Source organism: Lodderomyces beijingensis (genome assembly GCF_963989305.1).
Source record: "Lodderomyces beijingensis strain CBS 14171 genome assembly, chromosome: 4".
Lineage (NCBI taxonomy): Eukaryota > Fungi > Ascomycota > Pichiomycetes > Serinales > Debaryomycetaceae > Lodderomyces > Lodderomyces beijingensis.
Genome location: NC_089973.1, coordinates 1,916,068 through 1,934,969, shown reverse-complemented (window position 1 = coordinate 1,934,969; position 18,902 = coordinate 1,916,068). Strand labels below are relative to the sequence as shown.

General features: G+C 44.8%; 10 protein-coding genes across 10 annotated transcripts; 3 read left to right on the top strand and 7 right to left on the bottom strand. All coding sequences in view use genetic code 12, as the record gives it.

Moving 5' to 3' along the window:
- Positions 1-20: 20 nt before the first annotated feature.
- On the bottom strand, positions 21-920 carry LODBEIA_P38450 (uncharacterized protein; the record flags this gene model as incomplete). Its single annotated transcript, XM_066974000.1, has 1 exon — positions 21-920. The coding sequence occupies one exon, from the start codon at positions 918-920 to the stop codon at positions 21-23; it is 900 nt and encodes a 299-aa protein (XP_066830783.1).
- A 424-nt stretch (positions 921-1,344) lies between these two features.
- On the top strand, positions 1,345-2,448 carry LODBEIA_P38440 (uncharacterized protein; the record flags this gene model as incomplete). The annotated part of the gene is made up of 1 exon (XM_066973999.1): positions 1,345-2,448. One exon carries the CDS (start codon positions 1,345-1,347, stop codon positions 2,446-2,448), a length of 1,104 nt encoding a protein of 367 aa, XP_066830782.1.
- Positions 2,449-2,742: 294 nt separating this feature from the next.
- On the bottom strand, positions 2,743-3,201 carry LODBEIA_P38430 (uncharacterized protein; the record flags this gene model as incomplete). The annotated part of the gene is made up of 1 exon (XM_066973998.1): positions 2,743-3,201. The coding sequence occupies one exon, from the start codon at positions 3,199-3,201 to the stop codon at positions 2,743-2,745; it is 459 nt and encodes a 152-aa protein (XP_066830781.1).
- Positions 3,202-3,404: 203 nt separating this feature from the next.
- LODBEIA_P38420 (uncharacterized protein) lies at positions 3,405-4,307 on the top strand (the record flags this gene model as incomplete). Its single annotated transcript, XM_066973997.1, has 1 exon — positions 3,405-4,307. The coding sequence occupies one exon, from the start codon at positions 3,405-3,407 to the stop codon at positions 4,305-4,307; it is 903 nt and encodes a 300-aa protein (XP_066830780.1).
- A 41-nt stretch (positions 4,308-4,348) lies between these two features.
- Positions 4,349-6,800, bottom strand: LODBEIA_P38410 (uncharacterized protein; the record flags this gene model as incomplete). The annotated part of the gene is made up of 2 exons (XM_066973996.1): positions 4,349-6,689; positions 6,778-6,800. 2 exons carry the CDS (start codon positions 6,798-6,800, stop codon positions 4,349-4,351), a joined length of 2,364 nt encoding a protein of 787 aa, XP_066830779.1.
- Positions 6,801-7,454: 654 nt separating this feature from the next.
- LODBEIA_P38400 (uncharacterized protein) lies at positions 7,455-8,603 on the bottom strand (the record flags this gene model as incomplete). The annotated part of the gene is made up of 1 exon (XM_066973995.1): positions 7,455-8,603. The coding sequence occupies one exon, from the start codon at positions 8,601-8,603 to the stop codon at positions 7,455-7,457; it is 1,149 nt and encodes a 382-aa protein (XP_066830778.1).
- A 289-nt stretch (positions 8,604-8,892) lies between these two features.
- On the bottom strand, positions 8,893-12,082 carry LODBEIA_P38390 (uncharacterized protein; the record flags this gene model as incomplete). Its single annotated transcript, XM_066973993.1, has 2 exons — positions 8,893-10,092; positions 10,658-12,082. 2 exons carry the CDS (start codon positions 12,080-12,082, stop codon positions 8,893-8,895), a joined length of 2,625 nt encoding a protein of 874 aa, XP_066830777.1.
- A 3,297-nt stretch (positions 12,083-15,379) lies between these two features.
- LODBEIA_P38380 (uncharacterized protein) lies at positions 15,380-15,996 on the top strand (the record flags this gene model as incomplete). The annotated part of the gene is made up of 2 exons (XM_066973992.1): positions 15,380-15,395; positions 15,482-15,996. The coding sequence occupies 2 exons, from the start codon at positions 15,380-15,382 to the stop codon at positions 15,994-15,996; spliced, it is 531 nt and encodes a 176-aa protein (XP_066830776.1).
- A 33-nt stretch (positions 15,997-16,029) lies between these two features.
- LODBEIA_P38370 (uncharacterized protein) lies at positions 16,030-17,799 on the bottom strand (the record flags this gene model as incomplete). Its single annotated transcript, XM_066973991.1, has 1 exon — positions 16,030-17,799. The coding sequence occupies one exon, from the start codon at positions 17,797-17,799 to the stop codon at positions 16,030-16,032; it is 1,770 nt and encodes a 589-aa protein (XP_066830775.1).
- A 312-nt stretch (positions 17,800-18,111) lies between these two features.
- Positions 18,112-18,900, bottom strand: LODBEIA_P38360 (40S ribosomal protein eS4; the record flags this gene model as incomplete). The annotated part of the gene is made up of 1 exon (XM_066973990.1): positions 18,112-18,900. One exon carries the CDS (start codon positions 18,898-18,900, stop codon positions 18,112-18,114), a length of 789 nt encoding a protein of 262 aa, XP_066830774.1.
- Between the last annotated feature and the right edge of the window lie 2 nt (positions 18,901-18,902).

The following is an 18,902-nucleotide window of genomic DNA, read 5'->3' as shown; positions in this document are numbered from 1 at the left end:
TTCTTTTCTTAACATTTGTTTTACTTCAAGTCACTAACAATACTAAAGCAGTCGAATCCATACGAGGTTGGTCTTTGCAAGAGTGCCTGTGGATGGGGAGCGGCTCCTCCTCTCGGCATGAACTTGCCATATAGATACTGGATCAACATCAGCATAATTTGCAACGAAGAAGACGCGGTTCCAGACTCCTCGTATTTCATAAAGTAGGTCAAGGTATAGCAAATGGAATAATTAAACTGGAGCTTTTCAAACGACTCGCACCAAAACACCACTAGCACGACATTTTCCAACAACCCGAAAAGGAACTTGCAAAACTCGAGCGACTTGGAAGACTTGACGTCATCCACAGCTTTCAACACGGCAACGAGAGAGTGCGATACGAGGAGCAATAGCTTGAAAAAACTAGGCGGTGAGTCCCATATAGAACAAGCAAAGAAAAACATGCACGAGCTCTCTTCCTTCAACACTCTCATAACCGGTCTCTCTGCAGTGTACTTGTTCACCTTTGACACCGACTTGATCTGGTACTTGGGCGATTTTTTCGTCGCCATGGTTCTAACCAGTCTCAAGAACGAGACGCCGAACCGAAGTAGGGAGATTCCCACCACCGTGGCGTAGGCCTGTTTCATCTTTGGGTCGCCTATTTGCCATAAATATAGCCACATCAGCCCCGTCACCAAAACCAAGATATTGCAAACCAAGAAGCAATCCTCCAACGAGCCCTGGGTTCTCGCCAACCTAATCAAAAATCTCGCCTGCCTCGAAAGCACATAGCTGAGCCAGTAGACAATCAAACTGTAGAAGCTAAAAATCTCAACAGCACACTCAATAATCCAATAAACCCCACCTTTTATAACGGCAGACTCAAATGTGGAAAGTATGAATAGCATGGCTTTTGAAGACTTGCTGCTTGAATGCATGCTGGACTTTGATTAAAAAAAGAAGGCACCATCTTGATTGTAACAAAAAACATAAAGCAAAAAAACAGACACAACAAAACCCACACAGCATTACACACAATGTCTTTCCAGATCCCGGATTTGACTCAGATCAGACTCATGTCCTGCTCCTTCAATCAACCGCATCTTTCTCAGAAACCAACTTCATCCTTGCAGTGTTTTCCCCCCGACTTGTCTTTCACACACACGCGTGAAAAGTACGAGGCTATGGTGGGTACGATTTCCATTTCCGTACAAAACAACAGAGAAAAAAATGCAAATTCAGCACTCCAAGTGACACCTCGGTTACATGCTATCAAGATAACACCGTTCACTTTCGAACTTGCTCAAACACTGTCCCCACAATTTTCATTGGATGCGAGCATATAAGCCTTGAACGATGGCCATGGACGATAAATATATAGGACTTGCGTTGGCAATGTCCTCCTCGCTAGCAATCGGCACCTCATTCATTATAACCAAGAAAGGTCTCATGGACGCTGCTGCTCGCGGTGGTACTGGCAGCAACGGGTCAGTGCAGGCCTCGGACTACTTGCAGAACCCCATATGGTGGGGCGGAATGATTACGATGGCTCTTGGGGAGATTGCCAATTTTGCTGCATACACCTTTGCCCCGGCAATCTTGGTCACCCCGCTTGGCGCGTTGTCCGTGATCATTGGAGCCGTCTTGGCTGCGATTTTCTTGAAGGAGGAGCTCGGCACACTAGGCAAGATGGGGTGCGCGATCTGCTTGATGGGATCTGTGATTATTGTTTTGCATGCTCCAGCGGACAAGGAAGTTGAAACCGTGGATGAGATTCTTGGGTACGCGACCCAGCCAGGCTTTCTATTTTATTGCGCGGTGATTGCTTTATACTCGTTGTTTATGATTTACAAGATTGTTCCCAAATACGGCAACACCAACCCCATGATCTACTTGTCGATCTGCTCGTCTGTTGGGTCCATCTCGGTGATGTCGATCAAAGCTTTTGGAATTGCTTTGAAGCTAACGCTAAGAGGCAACAACCAGTTTACTCACGTTTCCACTTATTTGTTCTTGATCGTTGTTGCTTTGTGTATTGTCACCCAGATGAACTACTTCAACAAGGCGTTGGACCAGTTTGACACGTCGATCGTCAACCCGTTGTACTACGTTACATTCACCACCTTCACCTTGGCGGCGTCCTTCATCTTGTTCAGAGGGTTCAACACCACCTTGGCGGTCGACATCATCTCGTTGTTGATTGGCTTTTTGATCATTTTCAGTGGTGTTTACTTGTTGAACATCTCACGAAAGGAAAACGACGGCAGAGATCGAGAGATTTTCGGAGTGCACACTTCAAAAGACATGGCTCCGTTGGATAATGGTGTGGGTGGCTTCTCAACAGTGAGAAGGTCCATGCAGGTCAACAGGTCGATCGACTACAGCAATGAAGAAATGATAGGATTGAGAAGAGCAGATAGCTTTGAGTTGGATAGCGACGAAGAAGAAAGAAACTATAGACACTGAAAGAGAAAAGAGAAATGAGAAATGAGAAAACAGGAGGGAAAGTTCCAAAGTTATAGATTTTTATTTTCTTGAAAAGAAAAAAAAAGAAAAAAGAACAACTGGCTTTTTGAAACGCTCTGTGTGTCGGTGTGTCGGTGTGAGTGAGTGAGTGAGTATGTGTTTTTTTTTTAAGAATACCTCTATTTACAAACTCTGGCCCAGACGTGCGCTAAGACGGGGTTGCCGCCATGGCTCCCCATGCAGTCAGCCTCTCTCTGTGGCCATCTCTCTAACCTAGTGGATTGCTCTAAGCATTTAAATATCATCGATGTCCAACTCGTCGTCCTCAGACTCGCTCTCGTCGGCTCCACCGAACTCGAAATTGACATCTTCGTCGTCGTCCGCACCGAAGGTGTCTGTTTCGTTGATCTTGGCATTTTCTGGCAACTCGCCCAACTGCTTCAACGACCTGGCCTCATCGGAGTTGTACTTGTGAACAACATCACATTGGTCGTCCTGGAAATCTCTCAAACTCACCATGATAATGTCACCTTGGCCCATCCAGACCTTCTTTCTCATTTTGCCTCTTATGTGGCCCATCCTCTTGGCGCCATCAAAACACTGCACTTCGATCCTACCGTTACCCAACATCTTGGTGATTTGCGCGTACTCCTGACCTTCTTCTTTGAGAATCAACTCCCTCTTCTGGCCACTGCTGTCATTCTTTCCTCTTCTTCTATTCTTCCCACCTTTGCCTTTGCCTGACTTTGCCATTTCTGAAAGATGGATTGGTTTCTATTGCTTATCGAGAGAAGACTTCTGGGATAAGAATTTTTTTTTTGGATTTTTTTTTTCCGGTTGTCGTAGTTGTAGTTGTTACAATTTCATCATCACCGCCACTGTGCTTCGAATTATCCGCATCTTCTGACAATCAAGTTATACGACGGATTTTTGAAACCGTCCCCTCCCCCAGCAGAATGGATTCTTTTGAAGTTGCTAGTCAGTTTTCGACCATTCTAAGAAACTTGACTCCTCAGTTTCAGCAACTTGCGAAAGCGTCTTACTTTGCGTTGAAAAATGCAGACAAGGAAGACTACATTGTTCCCACTGTCCTAGACGTGGTGCAGGACCCCAAGCTCGACCTCAACACCAAGGCAACGATTTTCCAATTCATTGAACTATTAATCACAGAGAGCCACCGCAACCAATCAAAGTTTGGAAATGCGTATCTCCAAAGCTTGAAGATGGCCTTGCCGCTGATTATCACCAGCATCTGCCCCGAGGAAAACTCGGCAAATTTTCAAAACACCTACCACAGTCTACAAAACATCTCCAAGAACTATGCGGTAGATTGTAGTGAGTATGATGACAAATGTAGCCAGAACTTGCTATCGGAGCAGGACTTGACCGAGTTGGACCAAGGAGAAACCGATGTGCTGTGCAGGATGAAATTTGAGATCCAGGAGAAGGACGACCCGCTCGTGGCAGCGTGGAAGACGCTCCTCGAGAGGAAACGGCAAACGCAAATCCAGCGGTACAAGCTTTTGAACCGCTCTGAGCCCACTGAGGAAAACGTGGACGAGGACCAGATCTTCAACATGCGCACGAAAACCGAGAATACAAACCACCTACTGTTGACGAAAAAGCAAATCATTTCACGCATGGAGGACGAAAGAGAAAGCCACAAGCGGCTGAAGGAGAATATCTGGTGTGTCAATCGAGATAAGAGCTCCAAATTTGTGTCTGAGGACGAGTTTACTGAATACTACTGGGACAAGTGCCAACGCTTGGACCCGCAGGAGAACAGGCAGTTTTTGGACAACCTCCAAGAGTTGAACCAAATGGTGCTACGAAGTTATAAAGATGAACAAAGCGTGTAAACAGAAAGAAAAAGAAGAAAAAAAAAATGATGTTAATAAATTTACAGCGGATTATTAAAAGCCCATGCCGAATTGATGCTCTCCAAACATTCCCGAATCCAATGCTTTGAATCCTGTGTCAATACGAAATTGTGGCAGTTGTCCCAGCGAATCGCCTTTTCCTTCTTGTCCATCGTCAAGGCATCGTGGATAGCCTCGGCGAATTTTTTCAAATCCCATGGGTTGATCAACAACGCTCCTTCTCCATTGCATGACAATAGTGATGACGATCCTGTAAACTCAGACAAGACAAGTGGCGATTTTTTCTCCTCTGTAGCAGTAATAAATTCGTGACATGTCAAATTCAAGCCTTCGCGCATCGAGCTGACAACAAACACCTCTGCCTCACACTGCAAAGCCAAGTACTGGTCAAACTCAATGTCTCTTTGCAAGAAAACCACTGGCTGGGTGATGGAAATGTTATCCGGAAGCGAGTTGATGCGTGAGACAATCTTCATAATCTCCAGCTCGTATAGCGAGTCGGGGCTGGAGCCAATACATATCTGGATCAAGATTGAATTGTCAATGTACTCTGGGTTCAGCTTTAAAAATTTCTCATATGCAAGAAGTTTCTGCTTCACGCCCCTCAACTTGTCCAACTTGTCCCTGCTAATGATCAACTTTTCGTTGCCCCATCTCTCTCTAATCAAGCGTCTCCATTCTTGTACCTGCTCGCTGTGGACAATCTTGGCGAGCGCAGGCGAGTCGATACCAACGGGGATGGTATTCACCGCAATCAACTTGCCGTCAAACAAGAGTTTCTTATCCTTCACTTCAGCGGGGAGCAACCTCGTGCATGTCTGCAAAAAATGGCGCACATATTCGTTGGTTTGAAACGATATGCAATTAGCAGCTAGCATTCCTTCCAAGATTTCCGTTCTTTGCGCCAAACATCTAAACACTTCTGACGATGGGAATGAGACGTGCAAAAAGAGGCCAATCTTGACGTTGGGCAATTTTTCTCTAATCATTTTCGGCACCAACAACAAATGGTAGTCATGGATCCAAATGACATTTTCAGAGTCCTCGAAATTGTGCTCTCCGTTTGAAGATATAAACGCTTCGACCAACTTGTCGGCAACAAGCTGATTCATCAACACGTAGTGGCCCCAGGAGTGGTCCTCAAACGCTTTAGATTTGGGATCGTCCGGAATTTGATAGTGCAACGTGGGCCATAATATCTGCTTGCAGAACGACTTGTAGTGTCCTTCAAATGTAATATCGTTTGGAAACACAGCCTCGCAGTCGAAATCTGAAGCCAACTTTGACGCAATATCGTGCTTGACGTGGTCGGAAATGGTGTCACTCGGCATGGCAATCACGCCCACCCATTTGACTTTATTAATCACATGGTTTTTCATCGACACATCAACGGCTTTAGTTAGCGAGCCGTTTCCATCGTCTGATGGCACAACCGTCCATTCGGCAGTGTCGAAAATGTTTGAGTCTTCCCAGAGATTTTTTTCAATCCCGGGTTTCGAGAAGCCGCCAAAGGGGGCCAACCCTTTATTGTAGGAGACGGAATTCTTGTAGTTTTTTTCAAACCCCGAAAGCCCGTCTTCGTCTTCGTCTTCCAACGAGGAAGGTATCATGGCATTATTGTTGTTGTTGTTGTTGTTGTCGTATTCTTCTGAAACTAAAGAGTTTGTGCTGCTATTTCCGTGCAAAGTGAAACCAAACTTTTGCTTACTTCGCAGGTGGATCGGCATCTGCATAGTGGACTTGACGCTGCCGCTGGGTGAATAGGACTTGGTAAACGACAGCCCCGAGCCATAATTTGGAGGTCTGGCCAATGCAGCTGGATTGGGGTTGGCCAAACTAGAGGAAGATCTGCTAATTTTCAACGCAGGAGTTCCATAGGGGTCATTTAGCTTCTTTGGCTCCGTGATTGAACTCTCGATTTTCAAATTGTTGATGCGCGACTTTGGCTGGATGTAATGCTGGTCCTGTGGAAGCCTAGTAGCAGGTGCTGGATACGCAGGATAGGACGAATTAGTGTTGTTGCGCAGAATGGCTCCCGGCCTCTTGTTGTAAAAAAAACCTTCAGGTGTCTCCGTCCTCGAGGGACCACTTCTGTCGCCCGCGGGCGCATGCTTGGAATGATCGAAAACCGGCGAGTCCTTTTGACGAGGGAGAGTCGGGATGATTGACTGAGGCTGGTGCGACAACTGAGACGAAGGCGTCGAGCTTATGGTCTCGGAAAGAATCGACTTCGAGCCGTCGTCCGAACCAACATTGGAGACACTTGAGATTCTCAAATTTTCAATCTTGGAGCTGTTTTCGCTTTGAAGAAAATCATACTGGTCCTTATCAATTTGAAAGTGGACTGTGTACGGTAAAAATCTATTAAAAACGACACTGTTAGTGGCAAATTTTCTCTTCAATCTGTAGAGATGGGGGGAGTATGGTTGCTTTGAAATGGTATACATACAATGATCCGATAATGACGGTCATGACTGGTGTGGAGAATAAATACTTCTTATAGATCGAACCTATCCAATGGCATTGACTGAGCCAACAATACAACCGCTTGGAACTGAGTTGAATTGAATGTGTGTAGGAGAAGAATTCGCCGTCAATCGACGTTATATTTATACTGAATGGCAAGACCCGGGTGTGTGCATGTGGTTAAGAGCAAGCATAAGCATAAACTAGCAGTAGATGATTTTTTGTTGATCTGCCTACTTTGCCGCTCTCGGTGCCAGTAGCAAACTGAGAGCATCATAAATCGATACCAACACTGAGAACGAAGGAGAAGTGTCCAACCGCTGGAGGCAAGAAGGGTGTAGCCATTGGCAATAGATGGTTCTCTTGAACGCTAGTGTCTCTTTCTACTACACTTGCTCCTAAAAACGGGGCCCAAAGTCTACTGCAATTACGTTGAAGGAAACTGAAGCGAACGGCTGCAAATCGTCAAATGTTTCTCTTTTTTTTCTTTTTTACGTACATGGTACATGGAGATGAAAAAAGCCAGCTTTCGCCTCGCCCCACGTTGTTGCTAGCAATTATCACTTCATTTCCAGTTCAATTTTTTTTTTTGTAATTTTTCACGTCTTGCTAAAGCAGTGGGTGGGGGTTTTCAAGTTTAATGAGACCCTTTTTGTTGTTTTATTCTGCTTCTTTCATCTCCACGTCCAAGTCTATCAGGTCGTTATCGTTATCGTCCATATCACTAGAGTATCCATTTCGAAGCCGCTCTTGACCAAAATTGAATCGAATCTCACTCATTTTCCGCCTCTCGTTTTCTTCCATCTCCCGCTGTTTCAACGCCTCCGCTTCCCGTTGTTTTCTCTTTTTGTCGTCGCTTCTCAACGAGGCAATCACGTTCCGAAACTCACTGTCCAATACATTTTTGAAAAACAAGTCTGTTTCCTTGGTGGGCCCTTTCGTGGCATATGGACCGTATATCAGCTCCGCTTTCAAAAACACATTTGACTCTTTTAAAGCTTTCGTCTCTTGCTGCTTGCCCTCTTTCTTCAATCGAATCTCTTTCCTTTTCTTGGCGTATTTTTCAAAATCAAACGTGAACGGAACATTCTGTTCCGGGGCTTCGACTGTGGCATTAATGGTTACTTCATTTGCACTTGCAGGGTTCATTTCGCTCTCATGTTCGTTTGTTTCTTTTTCTTCCTCCAACTCCCGGATCTCCTTCTCAAACACGCTCCTGCTTGACTGCTCTCTTTCATCGTCTTCGATAAGTCTATAAAGCGACTTTTCCGCTAATCTCAGCTCCTCTACTAGTTTGATCCGCAACTGTTTCAAGTCCGTCAACGGCTGTCTATAAGTTGCTGTTGAATGGTATGTATAGTCCGGAGGAAGGTCCGGTAGGTACGACGGTATATAGCTTGGTTTGTCGCGCAAGTTGGGCACAACTTCAGAAATCGAATACAGTTCGCTCCCAAAAGCTGAAGCTGAGTCATCTTCAGATTCTTCGCCTCGCCGCTCGCTTCGACTCGTTTCTTCAATCTCTTTCCTGCGAGGAAAATGCTTGCAAACATCTATTTCTGGTATCAAGTCACCCACGGAGATTCCCATTAGCTTGAAAAGCATTTGCATATCTGATAGCGAGGGCTTCCGCCGCCTTTGAAGCTGCGCACATTCTAGTAATCTGGTGAGTAGACGGTCAATATACCCCGAGGCCAATTCTAGTAGTTGGTAAAGAAATGCTTCTGTGACATGATACTCGCGCGAGCGCATCAATATGGCCAATACTTTGAATAGTTGAAACCTAGCTGGCGAGTTCTGTTCAAGATTCATGGCTGATGTATAGTAAGGGGGTGGCACTCTTATCAAACCCAGCCGTTTTTCGTGTTTTGCTTCTTTCGTTTTCTGGTGTTTTGCTGTTTTTTAGCAGAGGCTGGTAACATCACGAAATGGAAAAACTAAAACTAAAGTCAAGTTTTCATTGCAAATTTCAAAAAAAAAAATACAAAAAAACACAACGAATGTCTATAAAGTAAGGCTTGCTAACTTCAACATTAATCTATATCAATAAGCGTAGAAAAGAGTTTGATATGAATAAACAAAATGAATAAAAAAAAAAACATTAGCTACTATTCAACAAGTACTCAATAGCTCCTTGAACGCTTCCTCCCGTTCTTCGCAAGGCCTCAATGTTTCTATCGAAATCGAAAAATCCCATATCATTCAACTGACGTAATTGACTCTCGTACCTTTCCTCAGGTGGTCTATTGTCTGGTGGTGTCAGTGCAAATGGGTTTGCGCCGGTACCAGCAGCTCCTCCGAAAAACGCCATTGGGTCAACGGGCAGCACTCCGCCTGGGAACAACCCTGCAAAGGGGTTGGCAGCATTGGCTTGCTCTGCGCCAGTGGTGTTGGACGTTTGGTTTCCACCTGACGCATTCTCAGAGGTTGTTCTCTCCACGGTGGGGTTGGCACCGGGAGCAGGAAAAAGAGGATTGTCTCCGCCCCCAAAGATGTTGCCTCCAGCAGCACCGCCAGCACCGCCTTGTCGGCCCATTTGCATTGCAGATCTCATCAACTCGGGGTTCGTGAGCATTTGTCTAAACAAGGGACTCTGCAACATCTGTCTTGCTTGTGGTCCCAACGCCCTCAACTGCGGATTCTGTTGAATCAAGAAATCCAACATCTGTGGGTTGGACAACATGGAGTTCATTTGCTCTTGGAACAAAGGGTTGGACATCATCTCGTTCATTTGGTCTTCGTTTGGCAAGTTCGAGTTCATGCCTCCATCGGGTCCAAAGAGCGAAGCCGAAGGCAACTGGGTGTATCCGGCATAGCGAGCTCCCGTCAAGTCGGCCAACGGGTTGAAGGAGCCCTGTCCGGCTGCAATATTCGAGGGAACGTTTGATGCTGGTTGTGAGGCATTTGGTGCTGAAGATGCATTGGTGGAGGTGTTGGCGCTGGCGCTGGCGTTGGCTGCAGCAGTGGAAGTGGCAGGCGTGGATGAAGAAGCCTTTGAGCCTTTCACCAAGTGGATTGTGTGGGAATCCTGGACCTTGTAAGACTCGACGGTTTGGTCGTCTTTTAAAACTTTGCCGGAGTAGATTAAACGTTGGCCAGCCACTGGGGTCGACTCTTTCTCGCCAATCAATTCTTTCAATTGTAAAACTGTGATGCTCGGGTCAAAAGTGAGCTGGAGTCGAGTGTCTCCTGAGGACTTTATGGTAACAGTAATCTCTGGCATCTTTTTGTCGTATCTTGCTCTCCTTATCTGTTTCTTTGTTTGTTCTTCTTGTTTCTGCTTGGGTGTATGAAGGCAGTTCTGTATGAAATCTTGAGATCGTATTGCCACTCTCCTTCAGTGTCGTAAATGCTCACATGTCGTGTCGCAAAACCGCGACACTACTTTTTTGGTCTCCATATATATGCTGTGGCAATTGGTCAGAAGCTGACAAGCAACTTCAAAACAACCCAACCCTCTTTGATGAACTTGGGGGGGGGGGGGGGGAAAAAGACTGGTGAAGTAAGTTTCTGATCATTATTAATATTGATTAATGCTATGCTAACTACTGAAAAAGAAAATGGGAAAGGAAGTCAAAAATAAAGAAAATTAGATACGAGGGGGGGGGGTTCTAGTTTGAAACTTCCACCCTCCAACCGCAGTCCAAGCAACTGTATCCAGCCATTCCATCTTCAAAGGACACTTTCCCTTTACTTTGCATTAGCGACCACTCCCCCTTTGCGGGGATCTTTCGACATTTGTCGTTGAGGCAACGAGCAGCCGTCTTTTTATACCTCAAGCCACAAGAATTGCACAATTGTCCTTCCTTGATTGACCAAGAGGGTCTCCAACAAGGTGATTGGTCCAGACCACAGGATATGCAAACCCTTCTAGCGTTCTGGTGATGGTGGTAATGGTGGTTGCTGCTGTTGCTACTGCTGCTGTGGCTCTGGTTGTACTGTGCTTTTGGTGACGATTTGGACAGGTTTGACCTCGATTTAACTTTCGCCGATGGGGGTGAGCTAGGTACGAAATTGTGACTGATGATCTCCAGTGGTGGGTGAGAATTGTGTGGTGACATTTGCTGGGGGAGTGTTTGCGGGTAGTAAACTGGCTTTTGCTGTAAAGTAAAGTGGCCCAATTGCGGGCGGCTGGGGCGGTGAGACTGGCTATAAAGATGGTCGTCTTGAAGATTGTTGAAAGACTGGCGGATGCTTGGTAAAGATGGTCGCTCGATTGGAGTCCTGATGGAAGAAGAGCATGGTCCGACCGGCGGTAAGGTTGCAATTGTTGGGGTTTGATGCGAAGCGAGCGGCATCGAGTTATCTTGTTGAAACTCTGGGCATGGGTAAATGCTGCTGTGAGAATTGACTGGGGTTTTGGGTGAAGTTTCGGAGATTACATTCTCATGCTCGTGAGATGAGCTTGACGAGTTGGCTCTTGTCTTTGACAATGTGATCAACGACTTGGCCAACTCCAAGTACTCGGGATATTGCTGGACATCTTTCAAATATGTCTGGTTGAGGTAGGTATAATTTGATTCAAAGGGAAAGTTGATTGTCTTGTTTTTACTACTGTTGTTGTTGTTGTTGTTGTTGGCTAAAGAGACTTGTGGATTCAAAGTGAATTTGTTTGGTGACGACGAACTGTGCTGAAGTTTGAAGCTAATCTTTGAGTCAAACGTGGGTTTTGTCTTGATGCTATTTTTGTTGAGATAGTTGTATTGGTTCAAATGGAAATGCTTGGACTCCTTGGTGATCTTGTCCAATAGCTCGTACCTCCAATTTTCGTCATTTGGCTTATAAGTGTCATAATAATCTAGTGAGACGGTGGGAATTAGTATTGGCTCAAGTTTGGGTAATTGTGGTTTAACTATGGAAGAAGAGGGCCTTGAGCTGGTGAAAGATGCCGAGATGCTAGGCAATTTGATTTTTGCAAACTCTGGAGACGACGCAGGTGTGTTTAAGGGAGACTTTGTTGGTGGTAACACATTTGAGACTTGTCTTGATGGCGACAAGGAACGCGACCTAAGCTGCTGTGAGTTGGGCGCAACAGACTTATCTGATGAATTTGCAAGTGAATCGGAGTTTGTGTTCAAGCCGATTTTGGACTTGAGTTCATATGGCGGTGAAGGTGGTGCAGTTCGGGACCTTTTGTTGGGCGGTAACAACAAGTCATCGCTAAGGGATCGTTTGCTCGACGCTTTAAATTGTTTTGCCTCCTTCATCAATTCAAAGCTGCGTGCTCTAATGTGGCAAGTGGACGAATAGGAAGTTGGCTTGTCACTGAATATAGATTGGACCAAACTCATTGTATGTTTATGAGTTCTGGCGCAAGATGCAAAGTTGGGTTAAGATTAAAATGCAGGATTGGTATCAAGTATGGAAGCTTTCGATACGAATGGGAAACGGGGGTGGATCTTTAGCTTTAAGGGGTAAATCGAAGTGGTTTAAGTAAAATGCTTTCAAACGAATGGATCAACAATTGTTGAGATTGGCGTGGCTCTCTCGAGAGGACGATTAAAAATGAACGGATTAATGGGAAAAAGAAATGACGACGACGACGGTGAAGAGCTCGACCTGGATCAGGACTTTTTGATAAGTTTTATTTGTAAAGCCAAGTTTTTTCTTTTTCCACCAAAGAACTCAATGGGAAGAATTGAGGTTATATACCACCTTTTTTTTTAATTTCTCCTTTGATTTGTGACGCTAGACGATGGCTGCTCCAAGTAACTATTTTTATGTGCTTGTCTTGAACCCTCAATTGGGCAGAAACCAACGTTTTGGGATTGATGGGTGAACAAAAACAAAAAAAAAAAAATCGAAAAGGCTCAGCCGTTGAAAGATTAAAATAGTAAAAATGGGCAAGCCATTGCTGTATTATAGACAAGTCACATATACGTTAGAGAAAAATATATACATAGCAAGATGGGTATATCAAGAACAAAAACAATACCCTCGAGAAGAAAGAACGAACCTAAGAAAACAGTGGGAGAAATGGGTATGTATCCCTCCCCCTTAATCTTAATCTGGATAATCAACCAGAAGAAAAAAAAATTAAATTAAATTTTCAACAAGAAGCGAACAATTTTTTTTTTTCAATTTATTGTAATAAAAAGACAGTTGTATTATTGCCTGGCTTGAAAGCCAGGTGTGCAGTCGAATTTTGAACTGAATCGAGTGAAATCGGGAGGAGAGGGCAAGGGAAAAAGGGACTGCTTGCTTGCTTTTAGACTTTGATTGTTCTCTTTTATTGAAAAGCACTGTGACTTATACCATCGTAAATAATAGAAGAAGAACAACAACAACAACAGGAGAAAGGAGAAGAAATAACACAGATTAAGTTTCAGATCGTACTACGGAGATAGATAGATCATATACCACTTACACACACACACGTCCACAGAACCAGGTGAATAAGATTAAGGAAAAAAAGTATCCGTAGCATGATATGATTTGTATGCTGGGGGATACCAGATTGGGGATGGCCGTGCCATCCCCTCCTTTTACCGTCCGCCGTACTCTAATTTTTTTTTTATTTTGGGCGGGCTCGCAATGGCTTGTAGATGACGAAGGCAGGTTGGGTTCAAGCAAGGCCAACAAGTCGCAGGCTTACTTGCTTATTTGTGCCTGAGAACCGCGACCTCTCCTCTTCCCTCCTCCCCCTTTCGCCTTCTCCGTTGTGTCCTTCTTCTTCTCTGTCGTTTGCCCTGGCTCTTTATCTGTATTGCTTCTACTTGTGTCGATGGGGTTGGTGGGATATGTGGTGGAATTTGATGGCTGCTGCTGGGGAGTTGGGGGTGGGTTCCGAAAAGGATAAATTTCCTTCCCGATTTGGTTAAGTGGTTGCTTTTGCACTCACTACACAAAAGAAAGCCAAGCTAAGCAAACTTGCCTATATTCCATTTTTAATGTTGAGGAGTATTCATAATAAGACGCCATTAGAGAAACACCCCGTTCTCATCCAGCGGACACCTCTAGCTAATTACAAGAGCTGCTACTGCTGCTTACTACTAGCTGCTTGGCAAGTAAGTCAAGGTGGCGCTTCACTCTTGGGCGAATCGTAGAAGAAATAATTCAAATAAAAAAAAAAGTTGCAATTGCAAGTATTATACAAAACTAACCTTGTCAATGCAATAACCACGCAGTGCTTTTTGATGGAATCGACTGGTTCGTTCAGCAAGTAAAGTAAATTGAGAACCTAGATAATCTCTGCCTCTGCAAAAAGGTGTTTGGGCATGGGAAAAACAGGGTTCATATCTTGTGATACATCACTAAAACAGAGTAGTTTGGATCAAATCAAGGTACATGCTGATTTTGATTTGATTTTGTGTGTACATACGCGCACCCATCTGCAAAAAAAAATTGCTCCTTATTTATAGCCAGCAACTTCACGAGCGCAGCCTTTTTCGACTTCTTCTTCTTCTTCTTCGCCGTCTTTCCCCGCAAGAGTTGGAAGCTGGACTGTGTGTGGCTATTGGGTTTCACGTCAGCCATTCGTCTTGTGATGTCAGCATGTAGAGACAGAAACAAAAAAATCTCACATAACTTCGTCTATATTTAGAAAAAGCCTCTCTAAGTAACGAAATGTGCTATGAAATGCAAAAAAACCCTCTTCAACTAAGCCCAAATGGCGCTCTGCTCTGTACTGTCTGCCCCCATGATTCCAATCTAGTTCTTGTGTTTGTCATGTTCATCTTGAGCTTTGTTAGCAGCTTCTCCACCGCCAACACCACCCAAAACACCACCAGCAATGTGGCCAATGTTACCTGACCCAACTTTATCAGCAGCCGCGTTTCCAAGAACAGATCCAATGATTGATCCGCCGATTCCTTCTGCTGCTCTTGCTTTGTCTGACATGTTTTCTTTTTCTTTTTGTTCTGTTGTTGTTGCTTCTAGAAGTTCAGAACCTAGGGTTTCAAATCTCCAAGATGTGTGGTCTTAGAAGCAGCCGGGGCTCGAGAATTGTGTTTGCTTTATATACCAAGTCTCAAAGGCTTTACGTTGCTATGCGGCTGTGAATTTTTTTGAATATAGTTGCTACGGATGGAGGAAGAGCCCAGTTACCACCTCGCCTTGTCTCTGGAGAAATTGGTCCTCGAACAACGGGCCACAGCCTCTTCTCCCCCACCCCCCACCTTCCTTTCTTCTCCACAGGTTGCTTCGGTATGCCGAAGCTGTTGAGTGGAATTCAGCTCCAAGCATGGAATCAGATTCCTTTAGTTGGAAACACCCCTTCTCTCTCTGACGTCATTGATACGAGTGGTTCTTTTTTTCGCATGGAATTTGCAATAACCTCATACAAAAGGCTAGAGTTTCGTCATGCTCATTTCAAGAATCCAGTCTCTGAATCTTCAAGTGATATAAGCAGAGCAGAGTAAAACTGCAACCTTTGAACAAGTTCAAACTGCTGAAGCTAGGTCTGATCCAAGACCTGGTTTGAAAAAAAGAATTGTCTTTCTCTAGAGTTTCTCCAGTCCTCTCAAACTAGAGCAACGAAAGCACTCGGAGAAAAAAAACTCGGGATTGTCACACCAGTGCGAGTAAAAGCTTCATCTCCTGCCGCCAACGCAGCTCACCACCACAACACTAGCTTGTCCTTCGACGCAATGAATCAAGATCCAAGTAAGTCACCTTCCTTCAAACGCTCATCTTCACTAGCAAAAATTTTTTTTCTCCTAGATGCAAAACTAACTCTCACGATTTTTCAGCCCAACCAATAGAGGCATTCCTCAAGAGGTTTCTAAACTCGCTCGATGTGCCCTACCACTCGCCAAACCAATCCTTCGCCAACGTTGAAACCTACGCGACTCAATTCGGGTCCAGCTTGAAACGTTCATCCGCCATAGTCGTCAACGGCCAGCCGGTGATACCGACACCCACAGAGGACTCCCGATTGCAATTCCAGAAAAAATGGTTAGCGACGCCAATCTCATCTCATCAGCTCACCAGCTACGATGGACACTTGATCCCCGGGACCAACATGTTTATAATCAACTTTGCAGCAAAAGTGAAATTCGACCAGAGCGGCAAGAATAGGCTTGGTGAGTCGGCGGATCTAGTCCAGGAGAATAGCTTGGTGAAAACCGCTAGACCCGTTTGGGGCTCGTGGTTTGGTGTCAATTGCAATTTGGTTGTGGACAACAATTTTGCAGGTGGCGAGATTATCAATAACATGGACTACCGGTTTACATATGTGCCCAAGGACTCAGTGCTAAAAGTTTAAATCTATATCTCTCTATATGTATTTGTATATATTCTATAGTGAGCTGTGCTTGATCTTCTCGTTTAGCAATGCCCCTAAATAAATGTTTGAGTAGACGTCTGGAACAACATTGTCGAGCTTGTAGTCGAGCTCTTTCAACGCCCAAAGGATGTTGGGAGTGATGAACTCGTAGAATACCAAATCGACATTCGAGTCCACCTCATCTTCAAACTGGACACTTTGTACCACATTGGGGACTTTGAAGTTGACAACGGCACGGTGCAATGTGTCATCGCCACCGGACCCAAAGTCGTCGTGAGTGACGTATCCTTTTGATAGCCTCTGGCCTAGATTGTCACCAAGCAGGAATGGCGTTTGTGAAAAACCGTGATCCGAAACCGATTTAGATACAAGGAACTTGTTGAGATACTGCTGCGGTGGCTTCAACCTGCTCGTCGTCGCTATGTAACTAGCATCATTCAACTTCTGGGCCACTTTCGATGCCACTGATTTTGGCACTGTCAAATTCACCCACCGGTTTTCAAAAGGGCATACAATGTACATGGAATCTACCGTGTACGGACCCTTGTACAAGTCATACCTTATCGAGCCCGTATTTATCACAATTAATCTCTCTCCAGATCCCGGCAACGTGGGCAAAACCTTGTTGCAGAGCAAGTTGAAGATGCTCTTGGGATGATCCTCTGGAACGTAATCGACGTAGTAGTTGGTGTTTACCGTGCCGATGAGTTTATTCAACTTGAGTTCCTTTCTCGTTTTCACAATGAGTTCAGTGACCTGCTTACCTGAAGGTGTGTCAAAGGTGCTGGCTGAAGTGTTTGTATGCTTGTGGAAAGAATCAAGGTTGAAATCTATGTAGGATCTTGAAAATCTCTCCTTGACCGAAAGCTCCTGCTGCTTCTGTTCTTCCATGTCAATGCTAACCCAGCCCACGGTTTCGCAGTATCTCCCACTTTGAATCCCCGTTGCCTTGTCGTCAAACACCGTGAAATCCCTGATATGACTGTGGCCGCCAAAGTACTGGATAATTGTATCCGGATAATACCGACGCAAATGCCCATGCAAAGCATAAAATTCAGGCCAGTCGTGAGCAATCGGCGTATGGCCCGCTATTATAATCAAGTCCACTAAACCTTGGTATCTCCTTAACGTTTCTGCAAACCATTTCTTTGCCATCTCCTCTGCAATCGGTGTCACCTTTGTGCCCAGGTTGAACCGTTTAAAATCAAATAGGAACCCAAAAGCCAACACCCTTTTCCGTTGCACGGGGGTCTCGAAATACCTATATTTGCTTCCAAACGGGACAAATGTTCCGTTATCCAATTTAAACTCCACGTTGGAGCACACATACTTGTCCTGGAAATGGCGCACAACGGTTTCATACTCCATCACCGAGTTTTCCAAAAGGTACAACTCGTGGTTGCCAATGGTCAAGATATCGTACGACTGCTTGATGAATATCGGAGTAGACTTGAGCCCATTGGGAGTGGTGATGTCGGATAACCCGTTGCCATCGTGTCGATCTCCAGAATCAACCAATAGCAAATCCTGGCCTTGGCCATGGGCAATCTGCCGCATGTGGGCGGCAAACGAGACAAAGTCGCCCCAGTTGGCACTGTACTGCTTCTGGTTTAAATGCCCCGAGTACCATCCGTGCGTATCCGTGGTGTGGAGGAAATTGACATCTTTCCAAGTTAGATTCCGAATAAGTGGTTGATCCAATGGTAGTAGGCTGCCATCGGTTAGAATGCTAGCATTCGTAACGAGAATGAAGCAAGAGACAACAAATGCAAAACCAATCATTACTTGAATCGAAAGAAAACAACCAAATTACTCGTAGGTTGTCAAAAGATTGGTTGAAAATAAAGAAACTCACTTGTTGATTAAAGATATAAAAATGTCCCGTGGTACGCGCGGGGGCTCCACTTCTTATCTTATCAACCTTAGTGGCCCGACCAAACCAGGACGAACCAAAACCATCGGACCCACTCATCCAGAACATTCCAAAAACCTCTTCCTTTGTAACTTCTCCTACACATCGAGTATTCCAAAATTAATGTACAGATTTTTTTTTGTTTGTCACTATATATAACCAATGTGTGTTTATATACAGATTTAAAGACCTTGTTGGGCTCTTCTTCTGTCTCTTTCCTCAGTAATAGACAACTTAATACCTTTACCTTTTGGCAAAGAGACCCATGGCTTACCAGCTTCTTCACCAATAACGAAAACGTTACCCAATCTAGTGACGAAAGTGTTTTCCAACGCGTCCTTGATGTGAACAAGATCAAAGCCACCTTCGTGCTTTTCTCTGTGGGTGATGACACCAATTCTACCCATGTTTCTACCACCGGTAACCATAACCAATCTACCGTGGTCAAACTTGAGGAAGTCGGTGACTTTGCCAGTGGCCAAGTCAATCTTGACTGAGTCGTTGACCTTGATCAATGGGTCTGGGTATCTGATGGTTCTACCGTCGTGGGTGACAATGTATGGGATTCCCTTTTTGCCCAACTGGACTTTCTTCACTTTGCCCAACTTGTAAGCAGCTTCCTCGGCCGAGATTCTGTGCACGGTGAATCTACCTTTGACATCGTAGATCAATCTAAATTGCTCATTGGTAGCTTCCAAAGTGATGACATCCATGAATCCAGCGGGGAAAGTAGCGTCGGTTCTGACTTTACCGTCAACTTGAACGTGCTGCTGCATCATGATGGCCTTGACCTCTCTACCGTTCAAGGCATACTTCAATCTGTTTCTTAAAAAGACAATCAAGGGCAATGATTCTCTCAACTTGTGTGGACCAGCCGATGATCTTGGAGCATAGGCACCGGACAATTTGTCCAACATCCAGTGGGATGGTGCTGCTAATCTTTTCAAATGCTTCTTTGGTCCTCTTCCCATGG